The sequence below is a fragment of the Stomoxys calcitrans genome, chromosome 5, assembly GCF_963082655.1.
Source record: "Stomoxys calcitrans chromosome 5, idStoCalc2.1, whole genome shotgun sequence".
NCBI lineage: Eukaryota > Metazoa > Arthropoda > Insecta > Diptera > Muscidae > Stomoxys > Stomoxys calcitrans.
Window position 1 is genome coordinate 49227526 of NC_081556.1, and position 22883 is coordinate 49250408.

At 38.4% G+C, this 22883-nt stretch overlaps 1 protein-coding gene across 6 annotated transcripts in view; it reads left to right on the forward strand.

The window, feature by feature from the left end:
- Positions 1-3256: 3256 nt before the first annotated feature.
- The window catches only part of LOC106088370 (cholinephosphotransferase 1), a 40921-nt gene continuing 21294 nt past the window's right edge, over positions 3257-22883 (forward strand). For 3 of the 6 annotated variants that reach the window (XM_013253853.2, XM_013253855.2, XM_013253858.2), the window contains exons 1-4: positions 3257-3879; positions 20240-20480; positions 20576-20734; positions 21182-21310. In XM_013253853.2, coding sequence (XP_013109307.2) covers positions 3671-3879; positions 20240-20480; positions 20576-20734; positions 21182-21310 — 738 coding nt within the window. In that variant the 5' untranslated portion in view covers positions 3257-3670. The remainder of the gene's footprint in view (positions 3880-20239; positions 20481-20575; positions 20735-21181; positions 21311-22883) is intronic. The other 3 variants (XM_013253854.2, XM_013253857.2, XM_013253856.2) reach the window with 1 other exon arrangement.

The following is a 22883-nucleotide window of genomic DNA, read 5'->3' on the forward strand; positions in this document are numbered from 1 at the left end:
AGAAGACCGAGAAAACAATCCGGGGTACGACGAAGGAGACTGAGGAGAATGCACGAGAAACGCAGGATGCCGGTAGGGATAGAATTGACATTCCAAGCACTTCAACGGAAGCTGGAAAGAGAATCGCTCCCTCAATGGAGATTTCAGACAGTACACAGCGAAGGAAGACAAAGTCGGAACAGAAACGGAGGAAGCGCGCACAGCCCCTGACTCTTCATGGAGGTCTATGACTTCCAAAAGGAGGCCACAGGCATTACGGACGGGGTAGTTGGTCGCTAAAAGGGTAAGTAGCCGCCCTTTTACGCCAGAGTGGCAAGAAATCACAACAGAGACGAGCAGACATGTACAGCTATCGATATCAGCAGTCCATCCGGTACGAGATCATCGGTCCCAAGTGGAGAATCTGATTAACGAGCAGATCTTGCCATCACGCTAATCGACAATTTGCCATCACATTCAAAAAAAATTTGCCGGCCGGGGGAGAAAAAAAGAAGAAGAGTGGGTTTCTGTTTTGTCTTCCCCATACCGTTAAATAACTTGCGTTAAACAAAGAGGGTGGGAAATGGAAGAGAGGGTTTCTGCTTTGTCTTCCACGTATCGTAAATTAACTCGCGTTAAAGACACAACATTTTCTATGTATTCCAATTGGAATCACATTGAGGGTTGCAACATTTTCGAACATTTTTTCGTATTTTGCTTTGTTTCTATGCAACCGAAAGTTGGAATAAAAGGAAAAACAAAATATCGTAAGCAATTCAAACATGTTGTGTTTTAAACTTTGCCACTCGTCATCCTGAATTGGACTCTAATGCCAGCACTTCTCTTTCTTACGCTCTTTGGCGTTAAAGACACAACCTGTTCGATGTATTCCAATTGGATTCACATTGCAGCCATCTTTGGCAGCTAGTGTTCAGGTACAGAAAACTCCACAAATGAAGTTGTCATTTTACCTCAAGTCGGTTGTTCTACATAAAACCCCGTTTACACTGCTCATTAAATCCGGATTTAAGGCTGTTGTCAGCTGATTTTGTAAAGGGGAAAACAGATGATCGAGCCACTAAATTCGGATTTAAAGAGCAGTGTAAACGGGGTTTTAGAAGGTAAGTGCAAAATTTGCGAAATTATTTGGAAAATCTTGAAAAATTAAAACATTGTATTCTTCCAGACACCAAGAAAAGAGCAATTATCGGTTTCTTAAGTGTTTTGATGGAATCATCTTCATTCCATGGGATTGAGTGGGTCCAGCTGGGCATTTAAACCAAAGGGCGTAAGAAAGAATAAGAGCTGGCGTTAGAGCGTAATACGGGATGACGAGTGACAAATTTTCAAGACACAACATGTTTGAATTGCTTACGATATTTCGTTTTTCCTTTATTCCAACTTTCGGTTGCAAAGAAACAAAGCAAAATACAAAAAAATGTTCGAACGAATGCCCGAATCAAAACAGAATAACCCGAAAATGTTGCAACCTTCAATGTGAATCCAATTGGAATACAATAAAAATGTTGTGTCTTTAACGCGAGTTATTTTACGGTACTGGGAAGACAAAGCAGAAACCTTCTATTGTATTAGATCTAATGCTCTTTGATTTTAACAAGTGACGCACAGTGGGATTAGACAAAATTAGTGCAAATTAGTCTGCCAATTGTCCGTAGCCGCCACATGACCAAATAGAAAGCAACTAGCGCTTTGCGCTAATTGACGCCACGGATGACTTTCGTAGTTTCGTGCACGGTTGTTGTTGTAGCAGTGTGTTGTACAATGAACGACTCCATCGGGCCAATGAGGTACGTACAACCAAAGAGGGTAAGAAAGATAAGAGCTGGCGTTAGAGGGCAATACGTGATGACGAGTGACAAAATTTTAAGACACAACATATTTGAATTGCTCACGATATTTCGTTTTTCCTTTATTGCAACTTTCGGTTGCAAAGAAACAAAGCAAAATACGAAAAAATGTTCGAACGAATGCTCGAATCAAAACAGAATAACCCGAAAATGTTGCAGCCCTCAATGTGAATCCAATTGGAATGCAATAAAAATGTTGTGTCTTTAACGCGAGTTATTTTACGGTACGGGGAAGACAAAGCAGAAACTCTCTCTTGATTATCTTACGCTCTTTGCGTACAACCGGCTGCCATGGCATTGCACGGTAATTTGTGATGGCTGTCCAGCGGCACGCATATACGAATGACTCCCCTTCTTGCCTTTTCACTCTCGGGTCAATAAATTGACGTTTATCTAAGGAAAATACCTTACAAGTGTCGCCAGCATTTTTAATGTAAAAAGCAAGCAAATAAAACACAACCAAAACAAAAATCTGCTGTTTTTCTGCAAATTTTAACTAGAAGTCATTCGCGTACTTTTGCTTGCAAATTTTTTAAAGAGAGTAAAATGGTTCTTACTCTCCTGCTAATTTTTACTGACAAAATTTTACTGGAAAAGTTCGCCAACAGACATTTTGTCACTCGCCATCCCAAATTGGGCTCTAATGTCAACTCTTTTTCTTTTTTATCCTCTTTGGTTAACAGCTGTTCGTGTGAGAACACCTTTTTAAATTCCCCTTGCCAAATAATAACCTCACTTATTTTACTTTTTGTATACACTCCAAAATAATAATATTAGCTAATAAAATATTTCTGGTGAAAAAACTAAGAGAATTTTTACGAGACTTTGAAAATTTATCTCCTACCGATATGCAGACAAATACATATATTTTATGCTACATTATTAATTAACACAAATTTTATTAAACAAAATTGAAAAAAAAAACAATTTCTTTGTGTCTACGGAAGATAATCGAATGAATTTGGAGCGGCTCGTATACATATTTTGCAACATGGCCATGAAAGTCCCAAATAGTCTAAAGCAAAAATATTTTTTTTTTTTGGTGTCTCCCATATTTTTATACGTTGTGAATTAGATGATAGCAAAACTACTGGAATACATTGCATTCATTAAAAATTCATTAACTGATTTAATTAATTTAGTTAAATTAGAATATTTTGTGACGATTTTTTCGAAATTTTTGAACGATTTTGACAATTTTTTCCCAATTTTGGTGATTTTTTTGCAAAAAAGATGTGCCAGCACTATTGCCTTATTATACAATGACCAAGCATCTTGATGTCTCATGTAAAGTCCCCATTAGATTTTTTTCGATTTTTTCGACTTTTCGATTTCAAAGTCGATTACTCGACTTTTTTATGCAGAAAAAGTCGACTTCGATTTTTTTAGACAAAAAGTCGAATGGCCGATTAGTCGAAAGTCGACTTTTAGATCCCTAGCTGGCAGTAAAACTACAAAATTAAAGTTATTATTTAAACTCACAAAGAAGTGTACAATTTCGGGTCGGTGCATTGAATAGAGAAAGAAAGCATTACCAAATAAAAGTTGATTTGAGTGTGCCACAGTTTATGTATATGTGTGCTGTGCACTAGTGGAAAGTGTGAAAAATAACCACACATTATCCATCCACACTCACTCCACACATTTTTTTTTCCATATTTCGCGGAAGTGCAATCTTGTGTGAAAATTCAATTAAATGATCCTTGTTGTGAAATAAATCTCCCTCCGATTGGCAAAATCGTTTTGTTCTCGTTTTTTTGCATTAAATTGTTACATACACCCCAACTACTTACTACCAGCATAGCACCAGCAACAAACCAAAAATGGCCTACAAAGAGCGCATATTAACGCCACAACAACTGAAGAAATTGTCCGAACATAAATACAATTGCACCAACTCCAGTTTATTGGATCCATGGCTTCAGCCATGGTGGAATTGGCTGGTCTCTAAAACTCCCCTATGGTTGGCTCCTAATCTGATTACAATTGTGGGATTAGTTGTCAATATCATAACAACACTGATATTGGTGGCGTAAGTATTTTTTGTTTTTTTTTTATTAATTTCTTTGAAAAGCAAATGGGGAAATGAAACAAGAAATAATTTAAATAAATACATACATATACATACATCTTTTCTTTTACCATAGTACCGATTGATTCGAGAATGTGTTTTAGTTCTAATTCATGACCCTGAAATGTTCGTTTTTATTATTTGGCTACGGTTGTGTGTTTTGACACTTGACTCTGCCTTCCTCCCCAAAAAAAAAACCCCCATTACACTCCCACCAATTATCACCCCTTTTTTGCGCGGTTGTTTTTGCAGCAGTTGTATTTGTTGCTGCAGCTATGGCGGCGGCGGCGCCGGCAATTGATGCCTTTTTGCTGCGCTTTAGCTCTAGTAGTAGGTAGTAGTCATTAGCCATTAGTCAAGGACGCAAACGTCATCATTTATATTTGTTTGGTTTTTGGATGTATGTAATCTGTAATCTCTGTATGTGATTTACATTTAATTTTAGTACGTTCTCATACCGGCTTTTTCATTATTTCTATGGAGAATTTGAATGATGTGTTGTTGTAGTTGTTCTCTTTAAACGCCGTGATATATGCTAGTAAGTTTGCTAACGAGTTTTTAGAGTTCGAACCATAATTTTTAGATATTCTATTACCACTTTCGGTATCTCCAATTTGATTCATATATAGTTTGTTGTTGTTTTATTTATTTTGTTGTTGTTGACCCAGTTATTGTTGCTTGCTATCGCTATCTCTCTCGTGGTAAAACGCTCTTTGCCTGCTGACGTGACTCGACTGGCTAGACAATATTAAATCAGCTGTTTTTCATGCTGCTCCACTCGTCTTTATACTTTTATTATGCGTTTAGTGATTGTAGGAATGTGTATAGATATCTGTACATGTGCTCGGAAATTATTTGGCTGAAGAAGGTAAATTAGGTTTTTTTCTATATGGTTACCTACTAGAAGTTAACTTTTCAGCGAAACCACCGGTAAATGCTTAACATCGATGCTAAAATTGAATTTTTGGTATAACTTTGCTTTTTTTATGCATACGTTTTACGCCAACAACATTATGAAAATTGTTTTGGAACTTAAACTCGCACATGCACCCATTTATTTTTATTATTCACGTGTCGTATAGTGGGCTAATCACAAATAGCTCTGATGTGGAAAATATTAGGTTAGGTTTAAGTGGCAGTCTGCCATTAGATACCACAGAAACAGGAGAAGAAAGATGCGTCTAGTTCCCATCGCTAAACCATCCAGATCGCTTCAAAAAGCGCAACAATTAGCGAATGATTACATCCGCTAAATCATAAAAGTTCCCAAAAAATATTAAGTCTGGTTTTATATGATAAGTACCTTGTATTGATGGCTGAGTCATATCGAAGTGCGTTTAACATACTGCATTAGCGATGAGGCAGCGTTAAAATTATTTGCATTATTTAAAACTTATGTAGAGCAGATGAACTTGCGAGACTAGGAACTAGTTTTCACATTAACTTCAATCTACAATGGACAATGTCTAGTGAGGAAATACTAGAACTACTCGTTGATACACATTTCCTGGGAAATTCTCCAACGGACAACGTGGCACCAGAAGAGGTTGTCACTGGGGACATTAGAGAAATTGTGTCTGAGCCGAAAATCCTTTGGGTGATAAGAAGTTTCGACTCCTTTAAGTCGCCAGGCCCTGATGATGTATCACCGGTTGAATTACAAGCTGTGGCTGATAGACTGGTTCCCTGGCTTAGAAAGATATACTCTGTTTGTATCAGCATGTCATATATACCTGTGGGATGGAGGGACACGAAATTCATTTTCATTCCGAAAGCAGGAAATCCCTACCACACGAAGGCGACAGATTCGTCCTATTAGTATGTCATCCTTTATGCTGAAGACTCTTGAGAGGTTGATAGAAACATATCTTAGGGCAAAGATCCCTGAGATCGCCTGTCGCAGCAGCACCATGCATAGAGTAAAGGCAAATCCACTGAAACAGCTCTTCACGATCACGACCTACGGCTACGTACGGCACGACCTAGTCGGCTACATAGAGGGTTCTCTCGCTGTCAAAGAATATATTATGGTAGCATTTCTTGACATTGAAGGTGCTTTCAATAATGTAAAACCGACGTCTATCATAAAGGAACTGGAGTTCTTAGGCATCAACTCTACCATAAGAATATTTATTAATAACTAACTACAAGATGCATTACGGCAGGCTTGGGATCTGTGGATCTAAAAAGATGGGTCAGCTGAGGAACTCTTCAAGGCAGTGTACAGTCTCCTCTACATCGGAATATAGCCATTAACAATATTATTATTGTCTCTGGAAGAAGAAGGCGTAAAAGTCGTCACATATACTGATGACGTGGCAATTGCCGATAGGGGAAAGTTTCCCAGCACTCTAAGAGATATACTTCAGGAAGCTCTACGTGCAATAGCAAAGTGGGCTACCGAAAGTGGTCTAGGTATAAATCCGTGCAAGACAGAAGTAGTTCTTTTCAGCAGGAGATACAAGTCGCCTACAGTGGAACTTGTCTCCTTGGGAGGAGAGAATGTTCCATTTACAGAAAGCGCAAAATATCTGGGTGTTTTGCTGGACAGGAAATTTAACTTCAAATCCAAAATTTTGGAAAGAGCAAGAAAAGCAATTCTGCCCTATACACCTGCAAGAGAGCCATTGGCAAAAGTTGGGGGTTTAGACCGCGTGTCATGCATTTGGTATATACTGCAGTTGTCAGACCTATAATGTTATATGGTTGTAGCAGTGTGTTATACACTGAGGAGGCATCCCTTGCCGATGGAGAACTCCATCGGGTCAATCCGGTACGTACAACAGGCTGCCATGGGTTTGATAATATAATGCTATATGGTATTGTGGTCTGGTGGACGGCCCTTCAAAAGTCCACCTACTGCTCAATACTTAACCGGATCTAAAGGATAGCTTGTTTGTGCATCACAGCCGCATTGAGGACGACACCATCTGATGCACTGAATTTTATGCTACATCTTATGTCTCTGGACATTGTGGCATTGTTGCAGCGAACAATGCCGTGAGGTTAAGGGGGCTTTCTCATTGGTCATGTGGCGGCTACGGACACTGTGTTATCCTTGATACAATATCCGATGTTCCAGACAGTGTGGATTACACCCTACCTGAGCTGCTTTTTGCTAAAAATTACTGTACCACTGTACATTGCACATTTCGCCCATGAACATTCCACTAAGGAACAGGGGCAAACTGTACCTCGTACAAAATTTTGCTAAAATCGGACCAGATTTGCGGCTACTACAGGACACATAACATATGGGAGCTATATCTAAATCTAGACAGATTTTTTTAAACGAATATCGTTGGTATTTAGCCAAAAAAAATTCATGTACAAAATTTGATGACATTGGGACAGCAAATGCGACCTGTAGATTAATTACAAGAATGCATGGACAAACAGACGGGCGTAATAAAATGGAATCAGGAAGTAATTCTTAGCCAATCGGTATACTTATCTCATCTCATTCTTATTGTTGCAAAAAACATACAGAAAATCATAATACCCTGTTGTTACTGTCGTTGCTGTAGCCGTGTGTTGTGCAGCCCTTGCCGATGAAGGAATCTATCGGGTCAACCCGGTTCGTACAATCGGCTGTCATGAGATTACCTGTTCCACAGTTGTGGTGTAGGGTATTACAAACCCATAGTTAACGAAGATTACAAAACAAAATCAATCTACGTACAATAAGTACAAAGGCGAGGTGAAGCCATCAAGAAGGCCTAATGAATCTGTTTTTGCTAGTCGATAAAGCAAGGGAATTGGTCCTCCAGGTTCCGCGTGTATTTCTTAAGATTCTGGAACCTTTAGGATCATTCTGAGAGACTATATAACCTAGAGCTAGAGGTCCAGCTCAGAGACGGTAGAGCTACTCTGCTGCTGCTCTCTCCGGAATTACCTGAGCGTGAATTTTACCCAGAGACTAGGTTAAGTTAGGTTGTGCGCCCATTGGATTTTCGCTATCCTACCGACCGTTGCGTTCGTCGCCCACGCTTTTAACTCGGAATGCGCCAGTCCTCTGTCCTTCACAGCCAAATCGTCTGCTCTTTTATTCCCCCTTACTCCGCAATTGTAATATAATTAATATACTCCAATTGTCAATAAAGGTCTCCGCAATGGCCGAAATTAAATCAATTCATACCCAAACGATGCGGATCGTGTAATCCTCAGAGAAAGCGTTAATCTCCTTCTAACACTCTAAGACTGTTCGTGACCTTACCTTCAAAGTTGTTATTGCCGTGATGGCCAATTTACTGCCCGTTTTCGATCGCTCGGATCTCCGCCTGCAAGACCGTATTATGGTCAGGTAGTCGAAGCTGTCTCAGTGCATGGGTTCTCAATGTAAACCCCAGAGTCTTACTTACAAATAAACGTCGAGGAAATGGTCATAATCCGACCAAATGCGCTCTACTCCTGTCGATTCTCGATAGAAATAAGTTGGGGCTAAGGTCAGATACGGTGCACTGGTTGTTGTTGTTGTAGCAGTGTGTTGTACACTGAGGCGACAGCCCTTACCGAAGTAGAACTCGATCGGGTTGTTTACGGCGGTGGTTTGGGTGAGATACACAAAATGTGGTCGCTGGTGAGTCATCGGACTCCGAACAACAGATCTCTTCCCCGTGTGATCGAGAAGGTAGAGCGTATCGCGGCGGTGTTGATATCTAAAAAAAGGGTGAGTACCCCGAGAAGGGCGCTGAATGCCATGCTCGATCCTAGGGCTGTTCTGTGTGTTGTGTGGAAGGCAACGAACATCACCCTTAGACTGAGGACGTCAAGAATCGAGCCTCTGCTCTTCTGCTGAGAGACGGCGAGGTGGCGTGGCGGTTTGCTCTATGCGACACCACAGATACTCTTTCTTCTTGACGGCTTGGATGCCTTTTTATACCCACCACCTAAGGATAGAGGGTATATTCATTTTGTCATTCCGTTTGCAACACATCGAAATATCAAATTTCGACCCTACAAAGTAGATATATGTCGGACCGTCTTACAATTTAACGATGTCCGTGTGTCTGTAAGTTGTAAACATGCTGCAGTCTTTAAAAATTGAGATATTGTGTTGACATTTTGCACAGACTTGTATTTCTTCTATACGCATGCTGAGTTCTTGCATGAGCCAAAACGGACTATATTTGGATATAGCTGCCAAATTGGCCGATCTGACGATTTATTGTCTTAAGCCATTAATAGCCGCATATTTCGTCCGATTTAGCTGAAATTTGAAACATCCCAAAGAAATATGGTCCAGAACGGACAATATTTCGATATAGCTGTCATATAGATCGGTCAGCCGATTAAGGGCTTAGGACATAAACGGCGCATAATATAATCCAATCCAATATAAAGCGCCACTGAAGGCTCTGGCATCGGGACAAGTGAGTTAAAGACTGGTTGGAATATGCAAGGATCTTTGAGTCATTGGGAAGCCTGTGAGGCTCTGCAAGGTCCCGGACAAGATGTGATGCAAAACGATAAGGCCCACCTCAATGGGGTTCCAAATGGAAACAACAATTTTTAAAATTCAGCCTTAGAAAAAATTATTTTGGTGGCTGGCCCGGCCCCCGGGCTCCCTGGCTACTTCGGCGCTTGAGGGCATGGCAGAAATGGGTTGATATGCAAAAACGTCGTTGCATAATGCTATGGATTCGAGGGTGGCCGTGACCCTGTTCCTCAAGGTGAGAAAGCATGACCTTAGTCTTTAGACGCTCAGTCCTCTGATTATCCTGAGGGCTGTTACGCCTGTCTCCTATCATTTTTCGCACACGCATTGGTATCTATCCTATAACGAAAACAATGGGCGACCGGGCTAACATAATCACTAAAAGTGCAGGTATCGAGTTAATGACTGCTATTTTAAGAATATCGATATATATCCAATGGAAAAGTAGGAAATAGCTGCTTTGATCCCGATCCATATAATGTAGCAATGTTTGTAGTATACAAAAATATTTGGAAATTCATATCGTTTTATATGGAAAACACACGCACATAGTGTGCTCAATATAATCAAGTACATCCTAGTCTATTTTAAAATAGATTTATCAATCTAAAATAATCGTCGTTTTATGTATTTTATATCAAAGGCAAAACCCCTACCCTAACCCAATTAGCCACCCTTATTTTTAAGTAAGACATTCATAATTATTCATAACCTCATGTTAAAGTTCCCAAACCAATGCCAGTAAGACTAACTCCACAACAACAATCCAATGAAGTTTTGTTAAAGGCAATTTTCCGTACTTGTAATTAAAACTAGGAGAAAAATAATTAAAACAAAGCATTGGTCTGCTTGAGCGTCTCATATTGATTTCTCATTTATCATTAGCCTACATTCCATTTCGACTGTGGGTTTTGTATGAATGCTTGTTTAGTTTGTTGCCAACTGTTGTGGAGCTGTGGCAATCTTTGGGGCCACAAAAAAATGTGCAGTTTGCAAATTAACGGAGTAAATGGAAATGAAAGGGCAGACGATTTGGCGGTGAAGGCTAGAGGAATGCCGTCAATAAACTTGGTTAACCCGAAGCCTTTCGGGTCGACGCAGTGCGAGTTAAGGGAGAGGGCGACGAATGCGCATGCAACATTGTGGTACAGCGAAAATCCTATGGGGCGATCCAGATCCTGAGAAGACGAGGCTAATACTGAAAGGAAATTTTTCCACTAGCCGAACGTAGAAGACATCCTTAAATCTCTGACACCAAGTTTCGAGGTGTCTCCCACCACTTGATCTTTCCATCGGACTTTTGTCTTCCCAGTTTGTGTGTACACCGTGTTTACCTTCAAAATACTTCTTTGCTGGAGCTTCTTCATCCATTCTGAGAACATGACTTAGCCAACGCAGCCGTTGTATTTTGATACGTGTAACTATGCTATCGTCGTCATACAGCTTATATAGCTCGGGGTTCATACGATGACTATATTCTCCATTAACGCAAACTGGCCCATATATTTTACGAAGAATCTTTCTCTCAAATACACCAAGCACTGCCTCATCTGCTTTCACAAACAAGAACCCATGCCTCAGAACCATATAGCAACACGGGTAGTATCAGTGTCTTGTATAGTGTAATCTTCGTCTGTTGAGAGGTGGCCTTGTTTCTAAACTGCTTACTTAGTCCAAAGTAGCATCTGTATCCCAGTATTATTCTCCTCTTTAAACTGGTGTCATTCGTGTAGGTTACGGCGGTGCCAATGTAGATAAAGTTGCTGACTATCTCGGCTGCAGTTACTACTTCCGGTGGCGGACCTATGATGTCGATGTCGTCGTCATAGGCGAGTAGCACGTATTCTCTTGTGATTAGTGTGTCATATCTATTCAATAATCTTCTCCAGCAGGATATTAAAGAGATCACGCGATTGGATGTCTCCTTGTATGAAACCTCGTTTGGTATTGAATGGTTCAGAGAAATTTCCTATCAGCAAGTGTCATCCTGAAGAGCCTTATTAATTTTGCAGGGATACCAAACTCAGACATGGCTTGAAATACCTTTGAATGTATAGGGTTTTCGAAATGGTTGTTGTTGTTGTTGTAGTAGTGTGTTGTTGTTGTTGTTGTTGCAGTTTATTGTGTTCTATCTTTTGTCTGCTTGATTTTGTTGAGTGTCAAGACCCAGGAACACTGCGACTAAGATGGGGTGCGTCCACAGGGATCTGGGTCTGAGTCGAGGGGGTCTGGCCGGGCAGTTAAACAGGTGACGTGTATCGTGCGGTCCCGGGTTACAATCGGGACATACATCTTGCACGTCGGCATCAATCCTAGCTCTAGTAGTGTGTTATACACTGAGGTGGCAGCCCTTGCCGATGAAGAACTCCATCGGGCTAATCCGGTACGTACAACCGGTTCCCATGGGATTGAAAGCGGCTTGGTAGAGATGGTAGGTGTTGATTTTTCCTTTTCGGATCTTTTCCAAGATTTGGCGCAGTGTGAATATCTGGTCCAGGGTGGATTTTCCAGGTCTAATTGATGATCTCATTGGTTTTAGGTTTTAATCTTTCACACAGTACGCTCGAGAGTATCTTATATGCGATGGGGAAGAGACTTATTTTTCTGTAGTTGGCACATTCCCTCTTGTCTCCTTTCTTGTGTACGGGACATATTATGCTAAGGTTCCAATCATCGGGTATGCGTTCTTCCAGCAAGATTGCGTGGATAAGCTGATGCATAAGCCTTATAAGCGTATCGCCTGTGGTCTTAAATAGTTCAGCGGGTAACCTGTCGGCTCCTTCTGCCTTGTTGTTCTTCAGTCGGGTCACTGCTACTTTAAGATTAAAGATACTTTATGTTGAAAACTCGGGAGAGATAGATACAAACATATCCCAAGGCAAAGATTTTTCGGCTACATAAAAGGCTCTCTCATTTGTCTCTGGAAGAAGCGGCCCCGGGTCGCAATGAGTTGAAAAGAAAATTTGGTTTGGAGCTTTGTTTCATTTCCAAATTTGGGGTTTTATTTCATATGGAATTAAGCCCTAATTTTTAAAATGAAATAAATCCCAAAAAAACGACATAAACTCCCAATTATCGTTGTTTTTGTTTCATATATTAAAGAAAGCGGACTTGTAAGGGTTGCATGTGCTAACGATGTAATTTATTACCTTAAATTTAAGCACCCAGTAATCCCGGTATAAAATAAGGCCCCAATGCAATAAAGCCCCAAACTAAAAATGAAATGTAGACCCAAAAATGGGGCTTTATTTCATAATGAAATAAGACCCAAAAACTAAAAATGAAATAAGGCCGCAAAAAATGCGAAATACAAATTTTGCCCCTTATCATTCCACTAAGGAACAGGGTCCCAATGAGATGAAAAAAACAAATTAGGTTTGGGACTTTGTTTCATTTCATAAAGCTCTAATTATTAAAATGGAATAAATCACAAAAAAAAAAACAAGTAGAAGCGTGCTAAGTTCGGCCGGGCCGAACTTATATACCCTCCACCATGGATCGCATTTTTCGAGTTCTTTTCCCGGCATCTTTTCTTAGGCAAAAAAAGAATAAAAGAAAACATTTGCTTTGCTATTAGAGCGATATCAAGATATGGTCCGGTTTGGACCACAATTAAATTATATGTTGAAGACCTGTGTAAAATGTCAGCTAATTCGAATAAGAATTGCAACCTTTAGCTGTTCAAGAAGTAAAGTAGAGAGATCGATTTATATGGGAGCTGTATCAGGCAATAGACCGATTCAGACCAAACACATATGTTGATGGTCATGAGAGGATCGGTCGAACAAAATTGCAGGCAAATCGGATAATAATTGCGACCTCTAGAGGTCCAAGAAGTCAAGATCCCAGATCGGTTATGAGTCGATTTGGACCTTATTTGGCACAGTTTGTAGATATAATAACAAAATACTTTGTGCAAAATTTTATTCCAATCGGATTAGAATTGCGCACTCAAGAGTCTCAAAAAGTCAAGACCCAAGATCGGTTTATATGGCAGATATATCAGGTTATGGTCCGATTTAAACCATACTTGGCACAGTTGTTGGAAATCATAACAAAACACGTTGTGTAGAATTTCATTCCAATCGGATTAGAATTGCGCACTCAAGAGTCTCAAGAAGTCAAGACCCAAGATCGGTTTATATGGCAGATATATCAGGTTATGGTCCGATTTAAACCATACTTGGCAGAGTTGTTGGATACCATAACAACACACGTTGTGCAAAATTTCATTCCAATCGGACTAGAATTGCGCCCTCTAGAGGCTTAAGAAATCAAGACCCAAGATCGGTTAATATGGCAGATATATCAGGTTATGGGCCGATTTGAACCATACTTGGCACAGTTGTTGGATACCATAACAACACGCGTTGTGTAAAATTTCATTCCAATCGTATTAGAATTGCGCCCTCTAGAGGCTCAATAAGTCAAGACCCAAGATTGGTTTATATGGCAGCTATATCAGGTTATGGACCGATTTGCGTTATTGGATATCAAAAAAAAAAAATACGTTGTGCAAAATTTCATTCCAATCGGATAAAAATTGCGCCCTCTAGAGGCTCAATAAGTCAAGACCCAAGATCGGTTTATATGGCAGCTATATCAAAACATGGACCGATATGGCCCATTTACAATCCCAACCGACCTACACTAATAAGAAATATTTCTGCAAAATTTCAAGCGGCTAGCTTTACTCCTTCGAAAGTTAGCGTGCTTTCGACAGACGGACGGACGGACATGGCTAGATCGACATAAAATATCACGACGATCAAGAATATTTATACTTTATGGGGCTCAGATGAATATTTGAACAAACAGAATGACGAAATTAGTATACCCCCATCCTATGGTGGAGGGTATAAAAACGACATAAAACCCCAATTTTGTTTCATGTATTAAAGTTTGGGGCCTTATTTCCCTTTCTGTTTGACGCTTAATTTCCTTGTGGCCTTATTTCATACCGCCTTTTTGGAGACATTCTCCAAATGCACTTTGCCCTAAAGCAAAATCAAATCAATCAATCAATCTTAAACAGATATTGCAGGATATATAAGTTATCCAAGCCCAAAGATCTTGCATATTTTTGGCAGATAAGAATTTGCAAGGGTGCAATTGGCAAACGCGGAGGTAGATTTAAGTTTCTGCCGTTAACTCTCGCCTTTTTCTGTGAGAAAATCATTTATGATATCTTTAAATTCAATTTAATTGACTCTAATAGGAAAAAGACTGCTGAGATGGGAGAATAGTAAAAATAAACCAAATGCGAATACCATGCAAAAAAAAAAACAAATTTTCTACAAAAGGGCAACTAAAAGTCAATGGGATTCTAAAAACACTATCCACATGTACACTCGTTCTTTCCTTCTTTATTTAATAAATTATGAATGAATGGCAAGCAAAAAAAAATCACACACACACTCGTGAGAGCAGTGGGTCAGTGGGCAGCGCTATCTGTTGCACGACACTCAGTCAGTCAAATAGCCATAATGACTTATATGGGCAATAGAAATTCATACACTGTAAATCGAAAAGTGAATATGTATGTAGTACCACCATTGCCTACAAAATTGTAACAAACGTTGAAAAAACTCATGAAAAATTACTAATCTTCTCCGCCGATTCAAAATCAAATTGAATGAATCATTTGATGAAGGCGTTTTGTTATTGTTTTCAGTATTTGCAAAGAACATGTATTTCATTTGAATTTTATTTTTACTTTGTGTACTTGAGACTTGACGACGCTTTCTTTTCGAACGTAGGAAGAGCCACTAAAATGTCTTCCAAATGCCAGCCATGATATAGAAATTTTGTTCCTTTTACAATACCTAAAATTCCGGCAAATGTTTCTACAAAAATCATTACTATATAAAAATAAAATGCATTACTATGATGTGTCGAAGAAATTTTCTATAAAAATTTTGGTTTTTGTGATTCGCAGATATTTACAATATCTAACTTGAAAAACATTTACAAATCTGGACATGGAGAAGGCAAAACAATAAACGTCTGATTTTTTATCTACTGAAAAATCAAATGCTATTCTTATCTTAAGACCTGCATGGCCCACTTCATCAGATACATATCTATGGTTATTATTATAATAAACCCTAATAAAAAAAATCCTAGAAAAAACTTTATCAGACACTCGTTCCATGCCATTGCCTTTGTTGTACCCAGAGAGTTGATAACGATTTTGCGCCACAATGACGAAATATGATAGACAAATATTGTTTTTGTTGTTGTAGCAGTGTGTTGTACACTGAGGCGGCAGCCCTTGCCGATGAAAGACTTTATCAGGGGTTGTGGTGGAGGCAAACCAGTGCGTAGGTAAATATAAAACTCTAAAAGAAATCTGCTTTCATAACTCATTTTTCAAAAAATAAATAAACCGTAAAAATCGGACACACACACATCCACCAACTGCAATGTAATATAAGACTAACTGATTTCTTCTAACGAAAACTTGAAAATGTATCTTCACATTGTCGTTTATTTAGAATATTTTTAGTCTTCTAATGGGCCATGCTTTTTTATTTTGCCACTTAGTATGTTTTTATTGTATTTTAAAGTATCTCACATAGTTGTGATAATGAAATTCATGGCTTTAAATCGAGTCAACGTAGGCAAAATAAATCGTCAGATAATGGTCAAAGTTCATACACATTATCATCATCATAGTATTTATTGGGTTGCCTAAAAAGTAATTGCGGATTTTTTAAAATAAAGTAAATGCATTTTTAATAAAACTTAGAATGAACTTTAATCAAATATATAATTGCCATTTTGTTCGATAATCTTTTGCCATCTTCCTGGCAAATTTAGTATTCCACGCTCATAGAACTTCTGGCCTTTATCTGCAAAAAACTGAACCAAGTGCGATTTTATAGCCTCATCATTGCCGAAATGGTGGATGCATCAAAAATTCCCAGCCAAGCTCACTCAGTTTTTGGCGAGTGACCAAAGATGTGTGCGGTCTAGCGTTGTCCTGGTGGAATATGACACCTTTACGATTGACCAATTCTGGTCGCTTCTCCTTGATGGCTGTATTCAATTTGTCCAATTGTTGACAGTAAACATCCGAATTAATAGTTTGGTTCCTTGGAAGCAGCTCAAAATATACCACACCCTTCCAATCCCACCAAACAGACAGCATAACCTTCTTTTGGTGGATATCAGCGTTTGAAGTGGTTTGAGCTGGTTCACCATGCTTGGACCATGATCGTTTTCGACTAACGTTGTTGTAAACAATCCATTTTTCATCTCCTGTTATGATTCGTTTTAAAAACGGATCGAATTCATTGCGTTTAAGGTGCATATCACAAGCGTTGATTCGGTTTGTTAAATGAATTCCTTGCAATACATGTGGTACCCATATTAAAATTGACGCCAAACAAACAAATGTAAACAAAATTTCGCGCACTTTTTTTTCTAAAGCAAGCTAAACGTAACAGCTGATAACTGACAGAAGAAAGAATGCAATTACAAAGTCACAAGCCGTTGAAAAAATTTGTCAACGCCGACTATATTACTACTATATTACCGACAATTACTTTTTGGGCAACCCAATATACCCTACACCACCACTGTGGTACAGAGTACTACTTTGTGCAGTCATAAGTGTACCGAACGGCCTAGAATCACTTTCTGACTCGATTTAGCTATGGTTGTCTTTCCGCCTGTCTGCCTGTATTCTTGTTCTTAGGGAACAGGTCGCATTTCCTTCCCTAACCGCCAAAAAGTTGTAAGTGCCAAACTTTACAGGCCACATTTATAATCCGGTTTTTATTTAATAAATCATATCATATCTTAGATTAAAATATGATTTGTATAACCCACCACCGTAGGATGGGGCTATTATAATTTTGTCATTCCGTTTGCAACACATCGAAATATCCAATTCCGACCCTATAAAGTATATATATATTCTTGATCAGCGTAAAAATCTAAGACGATCGAGCCATGTCCGTCCGTCTGTCTGTTGAAATCCCGCCACAGTCTTTAAAAATAGAGATATTGAGCTGAAACTTTGTACAGATTCCTTTTTTGTACATAAGCAGCTTAAGTTCGAAGATGGGCTATATCGAATTATATCTTGATATAGCCCCTATATAGACCGTTCAGCCAATTTGGGATCTTAGGCCCATAAAAGTCACATTTATAGTCCGATTGTGCTGAAATTTAGGACAGAGAGTTATGTAAAGCCAGTCGACATCCTTCTTCAATTTGGCCCAGATCGGTTCAGATTTGGATATAGCTGCCATATACATCGATCTCTCGGTTTAAGGTCTTGGACCCATATATGGCGCATTTATTGTCCTATTTTGCCGAAATTTGGGACAGTGAGTTGTGTTAGGCCCTTCGACATTCTTCTTCAATATCGGTATAGATTTGGATATAGCTGCCATATAGACCGATCTATCGAGTTAAGGTCTTGGGCCATTAAAAGAAGAATGTATTGTCCGATTTTGCCAAAATTTGGGACAGTGAGTTGTGTTAGGCCCTTCAGCATTCTTCTTCAATTTAGCTCAGATCGATCCAGATTTGGATATAGCTGCCATATAGACCGATCTGTCGATTTAAAGTCTTCGCCCTACCTACCTACACCACCACCGTGGTACAGGGTATTATAGATTTGTCCATTTGTTTGCAACGCCAGGAAGGAGAATAGCTAGACCCATCGATAAATACACGGATCGGCTTAGAATCACTTCCTGATTCGATTTAGCTATGTCCGTCTGTCCGTCTGTTTGTCTGTCCATGTATTCTTGTAATCAAGGTCCGCATTTGTTGTCCGATTTTCACAAAATTTTGCATAAGTATCTTTTTTGGTCCAAGGACGAGCGCTATTGATTTTGAAAAAAAATCGGTCCAGATTTAGTTATAGCTCCCATATACATCTTTCATCCGGTATGCCCATTTAAAGCTGTAGAAGCAACAATTTTGTTCCGATCTTTACAAAGCGCAGTGTTTTTTTTACGTCCAAAGCTCAATGATATTAGAAGAAAATTGCATCTTTTGCGACTTTTCAATTACAAAACCAGTAAGGAAAGGCAAAAGTTGGGCGGTGCCGACTTTATAATACCCTACACCTTTACTACAGGTACAAAGTAGGAGCTATATCTAATTCTGAACCAATTCTCATGGACTTCGGCGGATGTTTTTAGATAGGTTATTAAACAATCCGTATCAAATTTCGAGCAAATATAGTCAAACTGTAATAAATACGATTGACAAATGGCAACATTATTGCAAATTAGCCAAAAACTGACGAAAATATATATGGGAGCTACATCTAAATGTGAACCGATTTTGACTTAACTTTTAAGATATTGTGGTAGGCATCGAGGAAAGAGTTGTGCACAATTTTGGCAAAATTGGTCTATAATGCGCTTGCGGTGAACCTAGAAGTTAAAATAGGGCGAAATACATATATGGCATCTATATATATATATATATATATATATATATATATAACTCTGAACCGATTTCTGTGAAATTCACCAGTAATATTAGAAGGCATAAGAAAATCCTTCTTGTCAAATTTTGAGAGAATCGGTTAAGCACTTTATTTCTCAATTTCGGACGAACAAATATATGGAAGCTTCATTTAAATCTGAACCGATTTCTAGCAAAATTCTTAAATATTGTGGTGGTCATCGGGGAAAGCGCTGTACAAAATGTTGGCAAGATTGGTCAATAAATGTGCTTGCAGTGACCATAGAAGTAAAAATCGGGCGATATATATATATATATATGGCAGGTATATCTTAATCTGAACCGATTTCTATGAAATTTACCGGTAATGTCGAAAGTCATAAGAAAATCCTTACTGCCAAATTTCGAGAGATTCGGTTAACAAATGACCATTTTATTGCATTATTACTGCAATTCGGAAGCACATCTAAATCTGAACCGATTTAGAACAAACTTTTGATATATAGTGGTAGTCTTCGAGGAAGACGTTGCACAAAGTTTTGAAAAGTTAGAAGCGAAAATCGGGCGATATATATTCTTATATCTAAATCTGAAACGATTTCTATGAAATTCACCAGTAATGTCTAGAGTCATAAGAAAATCCTTCCTGCCAAATTTCGGCAGAAAATAGGTTAACAAGTGACCATTTTATTGCATTATTACTGCAAATCGGACGAACATATATATGGGAGCTGTATCTAAATCTGAACCAATTTCGATCAAACTTCCTAGATATTGTGGTATTCGTTGAGGAAGGCGTTGTTCAAAGTTTTGGGAAGATTTGTCAATAAATGTGCTTGCAATGGCTCTAGGAGTGAAAATCTAAATCTAAACCGATTTCTAAAAAATTCACCGGTAATGTTGAAAGCTATAAGAACATCCTTCCTGCCAAATTTCGAGAGAATCGGTTAGCAATTGACCATTTTATTGCATTATTACTGGAAACCGGGCGAACATATATTTGGCAGCTATAATCAAATCTGAACCGATTTTTTCCAGTTTCAATAGGCCTCGGCTCTAGGCCGAAAAACATGCCTGTACCAAATTTGAAGACGATCGGATGGAAATTGCGACCTGTAGTTTGTACACAAATTAACATGGACAGACAGACAGACGGACATAGCTAAATCGAATCAGAAAGTGATTCTGAGTCGATCGGTATACTTATCAATGGCTCTATCTCTCTTCCTTTCGGGTGTTACAAACAAATGCACTAAGTAATGCCCTGTACTACCAAAGTGCTGTAGGGTATAAAAATATACAAAATATTCAAAAAAAAAAGATTTTGATATTTTTTCGTATTTATAAATGTGCACATAAAAATATTAAAATTATTAAAATTGTTTATATTTATATTCACATATTAAATTTCACACTATTATCATAATTTTGCTTTGTTTCACTTTTCAGACATGCCCCAGAAGGCACAGCTCCCCCGCCACGATGGACATGCTTATTATGCGCCCTTGGTTTATTTATTTATCAAAGTTTAGATTCAATCGATGGAAAGCAGGCGAGACGTACAAATACATCGTCACCACTGGGAGAACTATTTGATCATGGCTGTGATTCGATATCGACAGTGTTTGTGGCGTTATCAGCGTGTATCTCATGTCAATTGGGTCACTATCCTAATTGGCTATTTTTTCAGGTATGCCCCAGGGTCACACATCTAACTAAGCAAGTGTTAAAATTAGAGGAATTTATTTGTTTTTTATTTATTTTTATTTAATTTCTGTTTGGCAGTGTTTTTGTGCCATAGGTTTATTTTATTGTGCCCATTGGCAAACCTACGTGTCGGGCACCCTGAGATTTGGCAAAATCGATGTGACTGAAGCTCAATTCACCATTATGGGTATTCATATGATATCGTTTTTCTTTGGGCCAGAAATCTGGATGACCAAGGTAAGTCTAAGGCATTTCCATGGCTATGTGTCTATTGCGTTTTTTTCTGTTCTCTTTTGAATTTCCAAAACATTTTCTGTTTCAAAATTGTCAACATTTTATTTCCAACTTTAATGAAATAATATTTCCAGGAGATTATTACAATTGATAAATGTATTGTGTTTTTTGTGGAAAAAAAAAATAAAATTACTTTAATTATTTTCCCTTTTAATTTTAACGTTGCTTTATGAAAATTAAATTCCCTGCAGAACTAATTAATGGACAGTGGTTGATAGATATTCCCCTACCACACTGTCCAAGCTAATATCACAGTGCCTTTTATTATTATCAATTAACCATATACATATACTTATATAAAACACACATTTATTTATATATTTATTTATTTGAGTATTTTATGAAGAAAAAAAAACAAGCTCCTACAACTCCCTCCATTATATTCCTTAGATATTCGGTAATTTAGAATTATGGTCCACCTTATGCCTCATGACATTAGTTTGTGGTTTATGGTCATTGCGATATATATTCTCTGTTATTTTGGCTGGAGGTGTGGGCAAAAATGGCTCGACAGTTGCCGTAAGTTGTAATCCTTTAATAAAACCTTTAAAGTAAAACCAAAATAAACATAAACTACCATACCCAAAAACAAAAACTTTAAAGGTCTATCTTTTAATTTGTACTCTCTTTTGGCTAAGAATTGTAACCAAGTTTTGTTTGTTACCCCTGTTTTTTTTTTTTTTTACTTTGAAATACGTCATCATATCCTTTGGTCCTTTCCTCTATTGTAGCTCTAACCCACCTCTCTGCCTTACTTTAAAACTTCCTTATAACATTTCGCCCTCTCCCAATCCTTAAAATATGTTTGGCTTTGATAAAATCTCTTTGTAAATTCGTAAAACCCTTAACAGAAAACTTTTCCCACTTCCATGCCCCTTATTTGACTTCTCCTAACATAAAAGTGGTTAATTGCCCATTTGTATGTTTTTTTTTTTTCAAATTTTTTCTTTGAGAAGAATAAGAACCCTTAGTATAGAAATGAATAAACCCCCTGTTAATTGTTTTAAACATAACAAAAGATAATCAGATTCTTACTAATTAAATTCAGAGTTTATAAGTACAATAAATTAAGGTTTTTGTAAATTTTTTATGTGTAAAAAGAGGGCTCTTAACATTATTTGTTATTTGGAAAAAAACAGCACTAAGAGAGATTAAATATTGGAAATGGAAAAAATAAAATTTTTCTATTAACTCAAATGTTAAAAAATTAGTAGAAAAAAAAGCATGACTGTGTTACCAAAACAAATGTTTACTGGAAAAGTACATAACATAATTCCTCTGTAAAGGTATACAGGTTAGGTCGAAAAGAGGGTGCAGATATTAATCCACCCCATGCCACCTAAGCCAGTAATCGGTTTGTTGTGCGCTCTAAAAACTAGAAAGTAACATCTAAAAAGAAAATTTTAAGTTAGGAATTCCGTGCTACTTACAAAATCCTTAATTGTTTTTAATACCATTCCCCTAAGTTGGTTCATGTCTGATATTGTGTCACCACCTAATTACCAGTATCTGTTTGACGCGAATGCCAGGCAATGACAAAGGAAATGCTCCAACGTCTCATCATCTTCCCCGCATGGCCTACACATGATATCACTTGCCGCACCGATTTTACACCAGTGAGCTCGTAGTCTTGTGTCCCCTTATGATCTCAATAGCTATACTGACCTCCTTCTTGCTTGATTTCAGTAATAGCCTCGTCTTTTCAAGATCTGAATCTCCCCATAGGATTTCGCTGTCCTACCGACCGTTTCGCTTTTCCACTGCGTCGACCCGAAAAGCTTCGGGTTAACCAAGTTTACTGAGGGCAGTCCTCTGGCCTTCCGCCAAATCGTCTGCCCTTTCTTCCCCCCTCACTCCGTTATGGCTCGGCACCCAAACGATGCAGATTTTGCCATCCTCAGAGAAGGCGTTAATCTCCTTCTTACACCCAAGACCTCCAAGCGGAAGTCTATGCAAGGGCAAGAGCAGCTGTGATCGATTTGCAATGGATACCGACCGAAACAATATCTGTATATTCAGCGACAGTCAGGCGGCACTAAAGGTTGTCGCTGGTACGGGTTCAATATCTAAGGTACTGCACCCAAGTTGAGAT